The 13,154-nt window shown below is 46.1% G+C and overlaps 1 protein-coding gene across 1 annotated transcript in view; it reads right to left on the bottom strand.

Annotated features, from left to right (window-relative positions):
- The window catches only part of BTBD11 (BTB domain containing 11), an 82,074-nt gene that overhangs the window by 60,902 nt on the left and 8,018 nt on the right, over positions 1-13,154 (bottom strand). Inside the window, exon 2 of the mRNA XM_008636387.2 lies at positions 6,979-7,183. Coding sequence (XP_008634609.1) covers positions 6,979-7,183 — 205 coding nt within the window. The remainder of the gene's footprint in view (positions 1-6,978; positions 7,184-13,154) is intronic.

Raw genomic sequence — 13,154 nt, 5'->3', positions numbered from 1 at the left:
CATGAGGGGTTCCCTAAAGCCTGCACTCCCTCCAGAGCCACACGCAGCCTTCCTGGGCTGCCCACCACTCCCCCTCCCTCACTTGCTGGCACACAGAGATATTAAAAGTTCTGTCATGCATATGCAATAACTCAAGCTTTTTCATTATTATTAGCATTAGTAGTAGTACTATTATTGTTATTGTTGTTATGGTAGCAGTATACCTGTATATAAACAGGAGAAATTGTCAGGTGGAAGACCATGAGAAATGTGCACCATAAAATGCAATAGGATGCTTCATTATTTTTGCATGGGTCTGTGAGAAGATGGATGAAGCTCCTGGCTGGACACCACCTGCTGCAATGCAAAGCACTATGGGCAGCACTCTGACAAATTCCAGATCCAAATAATTCTTGGCCCTGGTTTGTCACAGTTCCTACCGTTTTTGTAGGGTGCAGAATCCCTGCTGGCCATTGACCAGCTTCACAGTCCACCTTCTGCCCAGAGCAGGGCCACTACACACAACCACTCCCTCCTTGATTTCCAGCAGCTGGAGCAGTTCTTCCCTTCACCAGCTGACCCCTCTCCCCTGCAGAGAGTAAGGACACTCATCACCTTTGAATGCTCCTCACACAGACTCACAAACCCTGGATGGTCCACCAGCCCCTTCTTCCCAGCAGAGCCTGCAGCATGCTCCAGGTCCCAGAGCTCATCAGTGCACATTAGAGATTCCCATACAATCACAGTGCTCCAAGGAAAAAAATCATCATTTCAAGTGCAGCACAAGAGCCTCTTTATTTCCCAGGGGCACTTCACATTGCTCTTCTCCAGACACCTATGGAGCCCTTGCCCCACCACATGCACTCATTCACTGCCTATTATATTAAATCAAACTTTAGGGAAAGGAGTGGCTTGATAGTCACAATGGGAAGAGAGAAATTCCTGAGGCCTAATCCTATTCAGATATGAATTCCCCCAGCTACCTCCTGTTGTCCCTCCCTCAGCTTCACCAGCTGTGAAGTGGACACAGCTGAATAGACCGGACTTTGCTTTAACTTGGTTCAATTGCTACAATTGTTTTGGATGATGTCTGTTTGCAGGATCCTTTGGCTGCTAGGGAGGGTGGGGGGGCAGGTGTGGAGTTTCTTCTCTCACTCCAGCCAAGGAGTGCTGACTGCCAACCTTTGTGGCAATGACAGGCAAATGGGTACACAGAGGTTGCTGCTGTTTAAATTTGCAAAAGCTACCAAGAGTTAAAGGTGCTCCTCAGATGCATAAGGCTGTACTTTTATGAGAAAAAGCCTGTCTAGATAAAGGTAGGGAGATGCTTTTTCTTGGCAGATATGAGTCAGCAACTTTAACATTGTAGAAAGCTCTTTATATTTGTTTGGTTTGTTTATGTTTTCATGGGTGGTTTTTAAAGTAAATCCCAATCAATATATGAATTGAAAAGCATCCTAAGTTCTGACAAGTTTTCACTTGGAATACACAGTGAAAACATATATGCAATGCTAGTCCATTTTCAGCATTATTGAAAGATAGAAAAGCATGGTTATTTCCAATGTAGAGCACACATTTCAGATGAGTTTCTGGGCTGCAAAACTCATTTATATTTACACCATAAGCTACTTGTCTCCAGCGGGAGCAAATACTTCTCGATGCTTTCAAAAAGCTGCCAGTCCCAATCCTTCCCAGAAACTCAGCAGTGCTGACCAATGCTCCATGTGAGTTCATGCAGCCACTCTATGCTAGGCAGCTGCTCTGCCACCCTAGAAGCCCAGCTAAGAGTGACCCAAGTAGCCAGCTCTGCATTTTGTTCAGGCTGAAGGATCAAACCTCCTCGCTCTCACACAAACCTCATGAGACCTGCCTAGGCAGATGGAGGATTTACCCTTAGGCTTTTGTGCACCAAGACATTGGTGCTCCAGAGTCCACAAATGGGTATCTGCAAATCATAGTTTTTGAACCTACATCCAGGGCTGGAATGAGTTGTCCCTGCTGCCTTTCCCACATTAAAAACATTAATGGCCAAGACTTGAAACACAACTGAGTCAAAGTGATGACTCAGCCAGCAACCACAACGGGGAAATATTTCACTGGCAGTTTTGACATCAGATTTGACACGACTGGCAATGGCACAAATCCCTGAGGACACACGGCATTCAGAGCGCAGCACAGAACGGCCTGGATACCATGCTGTTCTCACAGGGCTGCACGCAGTTTTCTCTATCTAAAAAAATGCTACAGCCATCCCATGGACAGCAGAAGTCCAGCTGGTAAATTAGATGTAAACTACAGACTCAGTGCAGCAAGGATATGCTGTGTAACAGCCGAGCTACAAATAATGCCTGAACTATTTCATGTAATGTGCCATCTCACACACTGCAGGCAGCTCCAGCAACATTGCTGAAGGGATTTCTAGAAAGTGGGAAGTTTGATATTTAGGATGCAAATCTAGAGGATTTAGGTAAGGATGCACTGGGATTTCTTTTCATGGTTCCAAGTCAAATCAACCCTGGTTTCAACTTTGACTTCAGCAAGGCTATAGCTTTACTATGTGAAGTTTCCAAACAAACGGTGGATAAAAATAGGTAGGGTTACATGGGCCTATGGCATACTGGCACATCAAGCATGTGTAATCCCTTCTGCATATACAGGTTCACTCAGGTTTCACTGCAGGACTTCTGTATTCCCAGTGCTTTACCTGTTTTTCATTAGCATTCCTCACCATTCTCTCCACTCTCTTCTGGTCTTTGCTGGAGACTGCCCTACCCATGGAGTTTGTACCACATAATAATTTAAATCAGGGACACTTTTCTCTAGTTATCTTCTTACTGAAACTGTTCTGTAGGTATCATCTGTACTACACACATGGCTGTAGCAGTTAGGAAAATACTCTGAAAGAGTTCACATTATTTTATAGCAGCGGAACACTCCTCTCATTAGAGGGACTGCATCCCTTTAATTAGCCAGCTATACTAATAACTATCTGAAGCATGAAACAAAATTGAGATGATAACTCAAACTCTTTCCATTAATCATGAATGACCACAGTCTACAATTAGCACGTGTATGCACGTGCAGGGAACATGTATCTTTTTGTGTGTGTGTCCATGTGAGCATGCAAGGCAGGCAGAAAGATGAAAAGCAAGCAATAACATCCCACAGGAATTTCCTAAGGGATTGCTCCACATACAGGGAATAATAGTTAAGGAAAAGTGAAAAGAAGGCTAAAAGCAGACACATATCCATCAGCTCAAAGACTGGAGGAGAAAAGCTAACAGCTGCCAGGTGGTAAAAGGAGCTAAAGCTCCTCCAAGGTGGAGCAGCAGAGGGAGAAGGGACTTTGCTGCCTGTGAGCAGAATTAATGGGTGGTTCTGGGTGGGCTGAGCTGCTGAGCCACAGCTTCTCAACGAGTTGTTAATGGGGAACATGGTAAGTCAGGAAGTAACGAGGACTTTGTCAATACAGCTGTGGATAAAAGTGGGTAAGGAACCACTTAAGGAAAAAAAACATCACACAAATCTGCAACTACAGATTCTGCACTTTCCGGTGCTTAAGAAATTACTTGCAATAATTTTGGAAGCATTATAGGGGCTGACAAGCCAAACATAACCACAGGACAGATCTTTTTATTAAGCTAGAAGGAGCAAGCAAGAAAGAAATCTTGAATCTTGACAACAGTACCATCATCTACAGTTCTTTCTCTTTTTTTTTTTAATTTCCAGGAAAGCAAAAGAATCACAAACTGAAATAATCCACAGCCTCCTGCAGGTGGAAGCAGTAGAGGAGCAATGCTTTTGTAGACAATACCCAGCACAAGATAAATGGCTCCAGCACATCCCAGCTGGGTACAAAAGGGAAAGGGGACCCCACGAGGAGCTCCACCCTCTCCCTGTACCTCCATGCCTGCCACAATAGCCATCTACATGGTATCCGGGGTCAGCAGAACTGGCTTGTGTTGGTGCCAAAAACTCAGAGAGCCTCTGCCAAAGTGGCCAGATTGAAGGAGCATGAGTTTGGGGTGGGAGGGGATCACACATCCATCTCATGGTTAGGTTTGTTGGCATTTAGGAAGTAGGGAACATTTTTCAGGTTTTCTAAGCAATTCTGGCCACTCTCCATTCCTCCCACTCCCATGAAAGCAGCCCCCCCTGCAACAAGAGTTTCACTATATAATCATTTTTTCCCTTTTATTTTCTGTAAAGATAAACACTATTAAAAACACTGCATTCTCATTTCTTTACCTCCATGAAGAGCAAACAGAGAGAAACGCTCCCTAGAAACGAAGTGCCGGATTGATTCAAAGGTAAAAATCCCTTTTCATTTGTCCCCCAAGACTCTGAGGGAGGTACTGCTTTCTGAGCTGGAAAGTGCTAAGCCAGACAGCAATGCCACCGTACTGGATTCTCCTCCCATATCCAGCCTCTGCAGGAGGACATGTACAGCCTTTGCAGCTCAGCCTGGTTCAGACCAAAATCCAAGTGGGCTGGAGATGAGTGGGAAGAATGGGATGGTCTCATCATGCCACCAAGCCCTGCAAGTGCTGGGAGAATTCTTTGCATCCCACAACCCTCTCTACCCTGGGCTTGCACTGTCAGGGAGGAGGGGGCCAAGACAGTAGCCAGGTTGGCTTCACAAAGAGCCAAGGACAAGTCCTACTTCGTGAAAATACTGCCTACAGCCAGATCCACAGCGTCCTGGCTTCTCTACGCCAGCAGGGACACAGAGAGACCAAGGATGGGGAAAGATGCCTGGACCCTCTTGCTTCCTTCGGGGCTTCTTACAAAATAGAAGCAATTGCCGCAGCTGGAGAGCAAATACAGCACAAAGATACACCACGAATCTTGCAAATATTTTCCATATAAATGTGTCATGTTTAACAAACCCCTCTCCCTGCAACGCTCAAACCCCCACCATGGAAACTGAAAGCACCAGAGATAAGTCATGGACCACAAAGCATGACTGCATGTAAAAAACCAAAATATGGGAAATGGGTAGTAAGGCTCCTCAGAGCACTACAGAGAAGTCGGCCTCACTGTTCTCCTTTCTGACCAGCACAGGATGGTTACATCCAGCTGGTGAAACTCCAGAGCTCAGCTCCATGGAAATATCTGGGCTCATACTCAGCCCTGCACCGCTCCCACTCCAGCACTAAGTACTAATGCATGTTTGATTAGGCAGCAGGAGATGTGTCTGCTCCTTCCAGAAGTGACCACAGGCTCTTGGCAATAACACTGAGTACTTGCTCCGGCCCTCACCGCACGCCGCAGTCGTTCACTGCCCTGCCAAGGGAAGGCGTCCTGCCAGATGGAGTACTCAAAATCAAGCGAGGAACAATAATTTTAAATAATCAGTATTTCAAGTGCTATAACAAAGAGGACGTGTATTAAGGCGACCTCAGAGAAGGGAAAACCTATTAAAGCAAATGCTGAAAGTGATTTTTCAAATAGCCCTGCCCTTTTCACTTCTGCACAGGGAAGTCTGAAGAAATCTTACAAAACCGGAGGCTCAGCTTTATTCACCCCTGTATTTCCTCTGGTTCCAGTGGCATTATTTCCACAGATAGGAACTACAGGTGAGAGTATTTTCTAATTTTTAAAAAATTTTTTTGTGCATCCTAACCACTCTTGGACATGAATTAGGCCTTCCACAATAGGAAGGCTGGATGACAAATCATGAAATTAAAAATAATTTAGAAAAAAAAAGAAAATTCTGGATTCTTGTCATTTCCCTTCTGGTTTTTTTCATACTTTGGAAATAACAGAACAAAAAGTGACAAACATGCTCACAGAGCGACCCAAACTTGAAAAGAAACAAAATGCCATCCAAAGGCAAATGGCAAAATTCCCAGTAACATCATTATAACATTCATTATGCCAGAATTTCGTCTTATATGCTCTTCTGCAACTAATACAGAAGTATTTCAATTAAGATATCATATTATATACCATTTACAACTACGCACACAATGAGACCCTCAAATGCTGCTTTTGAGATGCAGACCTCATAGTGAAACAATAGCCAGGCCCCATGTGCAGATCAGAGCTTGGCTCACACATACACTGCAATACATACTCTGGGATGTAAATGTGGAGCCCAGCCTGACAAACCAGCTTGCATTTGCATCACCACAATACCCATCCTAAAAATTCATATCCACCTCTTTCTAAGCACCAGCCGCTCCTCTCATCTCTGCTCTGGGGATGCCTGCTTTAGGGCTGGCAGGGTGTGGCAGGGAAACAGCAGAGTGTGCCCCAGCACACAGCTGCAGACATGTTTTACTAGAGGGTTTGCTGGGCTTTTGACAGGAGATGAATTTCTTTTCTTGGTCAGCAGTCTGTCCCCTGCGCTGGGCACCCTGCCTGCCAGCTTCAGGGGCATCTCCTTCTCACCTTACATCAGACCCTGAGTCAGGACAGGGCCACAGGTGTGCCCCCCCTGCCCATCCCTGGAGCAGGGACAAGAGCAGCACAGTTGGCACTTGCCACATCCCTGGCCAGGGCAGCCCGGAGGTCGCTCCTGTGCCCCGTTACTCAGTGCAGCTGGAGCCCAGCATCTTTAATGACTTCTCCTTTCTACACACTACTCTATTCATTTTCCACTTCCCCAATCACAGCTGTTGAGCCCTATTAACACATAGGGGAAAAAAAAACACATTTAAACCCAAACCTGCTAGGCCAGAAATAGAAGTTCTCATTTTCTTTTCCAAAACATGAAATAGCTGAGCAACAACGAAAGGAAAAGGAAATCTCTCCCAAGTGCACATCTGGAATCAATTTGCTGTCTGTAGCCACTGGGTGTCACTTTTGATATATATTGGTTCAGCCACGCAGCAGTTCGGGGAGAGAAGCGGATTTCAAGGATGTGATCCTAAAGCGAACCAGACTGCTCCGCAGCCTCTCGCACGCAGGCTGTAATTAGCAATTAGCCAGCCGGGCTGATTTATTAACAAAACATCCTCACCACGACACTAAGCACCGTGCAGAGGCTCTTACCTCTCAGTCTGCAGCGTGACTTTCGACGGCTCCACGTTGGGGTTTTCCCACTCCATCTGTGGACAGTGCATGAAGTAGCAGAGGGTGTAGAGAGCCTCTGGCTCCCAGTAGAACGATCCCTGCTTCTGGTGCATTGGTGTCCCATTCCCGTGCTGCTTGGCATTGAGGGGCTGCAGGTGATGCATCGCTCGAGACACCAGGTCACCTGCAAAAAAGCAAGAGCCAGGTGAGTGCCAGGCTTTTCAGCCACCTCCCCTGAGTTTGCAAACTGAAAGGCACATTGGCTGGTCTTCCCTTCCATTTGACTTCACACATGCAAACAGTAGAGGGTAGGAGAGGATCCTGGGTGCTACTTATCACCAAGCTGAACTTTTCCTGGTGGTTTACCTGGTGTGGTGTGACATAGCCAGGCTGCAGACAAGCCCACAAAGGCCTGCAGGAGATGTGTTTCTGCAAAGATGGTGTGGTGGGCAGCACCAGGCTGGCCCATCTCAGCACCACCATGAGAGCTGGCACACTGAGCCAGGATCACAGTTACCTACTTAGCAGCCTTTGGAGGATGCCAAAACCGCACGGCCCCAAAAAATGACCATGCAGAGTGGCACCAAAAGCTGCATGCCGCTGGTCAGAGAGGGGCAGTGAAATCCAGCCCCTTGGAATGAGGAAGAAGGCAGTCAGATGCACAAATGCACAAAGTACTGCAGGAGGATGCGAATGAGCATGTGGGTGAAGAAAAAAGGGGGAAAATATTCTTAAAAGACAATATAAAAAAAATGTGCAACCAAAATTAGTTTTTAAGTCCAAGCTAGGCCTGGAAAACTTCCCGTTAGCAGAAAAACAAAACCTATGAAGTAGGCTCGCCCAGCCCCCCAGGTTTCCAGAGCACAGAAAATGGCCAAAGAGGAAGATGCTCATTGTCCCTCCTGCACCAACACAGTTTGGGGCGCTCCCTCACAAGGCAGATACGAGAATCCAGCCACAACATGCGGACTGGGATCAGCAAAGCCAGCAAGTGAAATTAGCAGGCAAATATATGGGCAAGCAGCAGTGCAGTCTCTTAGCACAACACTGATTGTAACTAATTAACTAAAGCATCTCTCTCTGAGGCAGTGAATTTTATGTTTCTTGACTAGTGACCACTCTATCAAAGGCAGGGAAACAATTGTGGTTATAAACTGCCTTTTTTCACATGTTCAAATCATTCTGAGAGTGCTTTGGGGGGAAATAATGATCTCGAATCAAATAAGTTGGTTTGTTTTAAATGAAAATCTGAGCAAGAGCCCTTTGGGTCATTCTTAAGCTATACAAAAGCAAGTGATGAGAAAAAGAGGACATAATTTTCCAGTATTAAGAAGAAGTCACGCACTTTGTCTTACTTGCTTTTCCCAAGGGACCACTGAGCACTGAAACTTGGAAAGAGAAGTTTAAAATGTACACCAAGGTAGGAGCATAAAACCAGCCAGGGGAGGATAAATAATGAACTCCTGGGCAAACTTCAAGGAGAACCACTCTGACCGTGCGCGTGGCTGAACTACAGGTTTTTGCAAAGTCCCACCCCTCTGAACACAGCACATCACCTCTCTCCAGCCTGACTCACACAGAAAATGCTGCTGCTGCAGTGATAATGTGTACCAGGGAGAATAGAAATGTCTCGCTTAAAAATCTCAGCCCAGTCCTCCAAAAACGTAGCCTTAAAACCATGAAGAGAAGAAAACCGCTGGCATAAGGAAACTGCAGAGTCCATGATTTCAGGGTTTTGACACAATTTTTTGCTTCACTCTGCAATATTCTTCTGATTCAAAGCCTTAATTTAAAAATAGCTTCTGTCTTTTCCCTCTGCCAGGAAATTGCCATGATAGGACCAATCTTGCAGCTTTGCATGTTCATAATTTCCAAGAGAAACTATGCATGTGGAAAGTATGCTGGATCAGGTCTGCAGAAGAAACAGATGTGCCTCTGAGATGACTCCCCAGTCCTGCACGAGGCTATCTGCAGGAAAGTTTGGGACCTCCTTCACTCAGCCCACTCTAGTCACAGCAGACGTACACTGCCAAGTCTAGCACAGGCCAATTTAACTGCCAGGAGCCTCGTTGATAGTAAATTCATCTCTTTTTCTCCAGAAGGGGATCAGGTCTGCAGAAGAAACAGATGTGCCTCTGAGATGACTCCCCAGTCCTGCACGAGGCTATCTGCAGGAAAGTTTGGGACCTCCTTCACTCAGCCCACTCTAGTCACAGCAGACGTACACTGCCAAGTCTAGCACAGGCCAATTTAACTGCCAGGAGCCTCGTTGATAGTAAATTCATCTCTTTTCCTCCAGAAGGAAAAAAAAAAAAAAAAAGGCATGGAAGTGCTGGCTGCAACATCCAGATTTAACAGTAATAGTAAAGGCAGAGAAAAGGGAGACACACACTAAATTCAGCCTTTTCAGACCCAAGCTATTACAGCACTGAAGCATGTGGGTAAAGTTAAGCACACAGCCAGTCTTATTTCAGTGGATTGAGACAGCAGGCACTAGAGAATGCCTCTGACTTCTGTAATGAATGATGAATAAAAATTAAGATGCAATTTAGGCCCAGATTCTGGCAGCAGCATTACTTCATCCCACTCATCCCTGAGCACTGGGGTGATGTGACCTCAGTGACACACCCAGGACCAGAGGAAGCTGCACGGTGAATAAGAAAGGAAAGTAGCAGCAAGAATGACGTGGGCAGGACAGGCAGCCAAGCATCACTGCTGATGCAAGGCTGGAGGAACACAAGCCTTGCTGAAAGGCAAAGCTCCGATCCCTATCAGTATGACCAGGAGTTCATCCTTTTATGCTGTATTTCCTCCACTGCTTCCTAAAAAACCCAAAACAATTCATACCAATTCAGTAAAGCTGAATCAATGCTTTTTATGTTTAAGCCTCATTTAATTACTTTATACCAAGAACTGATTTGCTTAGATCTTTCTTTTGCCTTTGCTATGCTATCTCTGGTCACATTTGAAATAATTTTTATACTAACAATTATTGTAATGTTTCTTTATCAGTAAGTTGACTTATTTCTTTGGGTCAACTCAAAGCTTAAAAAATCAATACCTGTAAAACACTGAGCTTCACAGAGAACAGTAAGGAAGCATAAAAAGCCCCACTATATTGGTACCCGACAGGCAGAGTTGTGGAGGCAGGACAGGAATCACTGCTCTGTTTTGTTCCACAGCGTAACCTCGAACAATCCGATACATGCCCTAGTGCCCTTTGCCTCCTTCAGCCGCATCCAGTTACAGCAACAATTCTCCAGGGCAGAGACCGTGCCTTTGCGTATCTGTGCTCCAGGATCAGTGCCAAGAAGGCACGGGGAAGCTGACAGGCACATGCACACACTGCATGGTAGCACTTAGGCCAACTCTGTACAATGTAGCACAGTGCAGTATCTGGTTCTAGGTGTGTGTGTTGTCTTGAACCCCTACCAGATTTTGCTCCTTCTATTGTTCCTTCTTTGCTAATACACTTTTGCTTCTCCATTTCCTTCCTAAGAATGTACCAAGAGCTGAGACTGTCTTTGCTTCCAAGGCACCCCAAAGCCCACAGACATGAAACCAGCCCAATGATGGCACTCACTGGCCTGCTCTCCAGCAATCAGCCAACTCCAGTCTCATCTGGGAAACCCAAACTACACATGTTCTCCTTGCCAGCTGTAAAAGCTGTGTTATATCTGAACAACCAGGGCAACCTTGAATTTATGGCCAAGCACAGAACGATAAGCCCCCTTCACAAGTCTGTGCTATCCCTTCATCAGTGTCAGCCACCTCTGCTCTTCAGGGCTGTGCTCAGCACAGAAAGGCTCTGCAAGGGCACATTACCTGCTCACAGCATTGCTGGCTTTTCTGCATCTTGTTTGGCCCTGAAAATGTGTCTCGGCTGTATCAGGTGAACACATCTGAAAAGCTGATAAATTCCTCATTGCATCATTTCCAAAAAGAATACATCTAAAATAAAATTCCCAGCAGCTGTGTTGACCTTCTAACTCCATGAATGAGGTTCCTGAAGGCTGTGGCATCATGACCCAAGGGGTTTGGCAGGGATCCCTGATTTGCCGTCCTCTGATCAAATTCTCACCCTGTACCACCACCTGCAGAACAGACTGGGGAGCTGATCCGCCTGACAAGAGAGCTTGCCAATTTTATTTTGTTTTAAAATTAAGCTCAATGAAAACTTCCATAATTTATGCAACATAAGCCAAGTGAGCCAACGCACAAACTGCTTTGCAGGCACAGCCAGGGAGATGAAAACACCACATTGTGCAGGGTAAACACAAGGAAAACGAAAAAGAACAGCAAAGCGGGGGGACATTTCAGGACACTTTTGTTGCCAAAGCTGGAAAGCCAGAACTAGAGGACAGGTTCCCAGAGGGCAGCAAAGGCAGAGGCAAGCTCCAGGCTGGGACGGCCTTGTAGCCCTGATTCCGGATGGGGAAGGGCTCCAGGAATGCAGCTCCACACCAGAGCTTGTCAGCCCAGAGGAGAAAGGCCGTGCTTTGCACACCAGCTACCAAAACCCATGAAACCACCTCTGCACCGCAGTGTGTGCAGAGCTACCACTGCAGCTGCCAGCATTTCATCCTTCCCATGACTAAAGCAGGGCTCACCCACTGCTGCTGCTGTCAGTGCAGCATGGTCGCTGAACGCAAGGTCCACATACGTTTGATTTAAAGACTGAAAATATTATGTAATGCGCCTGCTGTGACACGGGCCTGCTTTAAGGCAATACTGAATATTTAAGGAACAGCTTCACTGACTTCAAGCCAAAAATATGATGTGACAGGGAAAGTAAAGCTGCTCCCATCTGCGTGGGGGTGCAATACAACACACAGCATGCAAGTGGGCAGCTTCAGCCTGAGCCCTCTCTGCAGTGACCAGCGAAGCCTTTTTCTTTAAAACTGTGTTTGGCTTCAGTAAAAGCTATTATCACTGCTTTTACCATGTTAGAGCCAATGTTTAAAGAATAACACATCTGTTTCCAATTTTGCAGGGGGGGGGAACAGAGGAAGGGAAAAAAGAAGGAAGAGAAAGAAAATGACAAATACCCAATGCCCATGTCTGAGAAGCTTCCTGTGGGATTTTTTGATCTGTCATGATGGACCTGATGATGCTATCCTGCCTGCCTAGGAGCAGGCTAACTACTTTCAGACTGATAAACTGCCAGAGCCAAAACCATTCAGCTGCATGTATGCCTGCAGAGCCACAAGCCTGAGGTGAATGACATGGACAGATCCTCACACAGCCACTCCTTATGACACCTACCTCATGTTTTTCTTGTCCCAAAAGCATGTTCCAAAACTACCAGAACAACTCAGCAATGATGTCTTTGCACACCGAAAATGACCCACACAGTTCTTTGACCTGTGTCTTTCCTTCAAAACCCAGGGGAGAGAGAGGAGCATCTGTTTCCACCGCAGCTGTCTTCCCATCTGATGCCCTACTGGGGCACTGTGTGAAGAAGCAGGAGACCATGTTTCTAGCATGACAGCATTGTGCAGGCAGCACCCATCAGTTTGATAATGCTGGTCTGGTCATCCTTTCAGCTGTCCTTAACTCCTATGTGTGTAGTCTGCACTTGGGAATCATGCCCTGCACTGGGGCATGTTGATAGCAGCAGGGTTACTGCTTTGCTGTGCTACCTGGGTGAATACTTCCTCCTGCAAAGAGCAGGCCAGAGCCATATACAGGAGTTGTGTCTGTCTGTCAGAGCCCTTAACAACCTCCTGTGTTCTGTCCAGACCATGAAAAGAAGGAGTGTGCGTCAGGGAGCTGCATTCTAGATGCCAACTTCATGTCATGGTCAGTAGATTCCCCCCTTACAAGCATGTGAGCCAGGTGCAAAACTCATTTTCTTGACCTAGATTCATTTCACACTTCTGTATAAAAGTCTTGGATCTGTGGTTTTGCTCACAACCAGCTCTGGGGAGACTGTATTGAAAACATGAAATTATAACCCTGACAATAAACCATGGTCTATTTAATCAGACTGCTAGCTGGTAGCCACAGCCATTCTGCATCCTTCCTAAAGCGTAGCTAAGTCTCTTTTCCTTTCTACCTCCTGTTGCCTCTGGTTTCTGCACCAAAGTGACACATTGGTGCAAATTTACAGCAGTACACACCTGCCAGCACATCACTGTGGGTGAATACGAGCA

The sequence above is a fragment of the Corvus brachyrhynchos genome, unplaced genomic scaffold (assembly GCF_000691975.1).
Source record: "Corvus brachyrhynchos isolate BGI_N302 unplaced genomic scaffold, ASM69197v1 scaffold56, whole genome shotgun sequence".
Classification (NCBI taxonomy): Eukaryota; Metazoa; Chordata; class Aves; order Passeriformes; family Corvidae; genus Corvus; species Corvus brachyrhynchos.
Note: the sequence above shows the minus strand (reverse complement) of the source record. Positions and strands in the feature narration are given on the sequence as shown.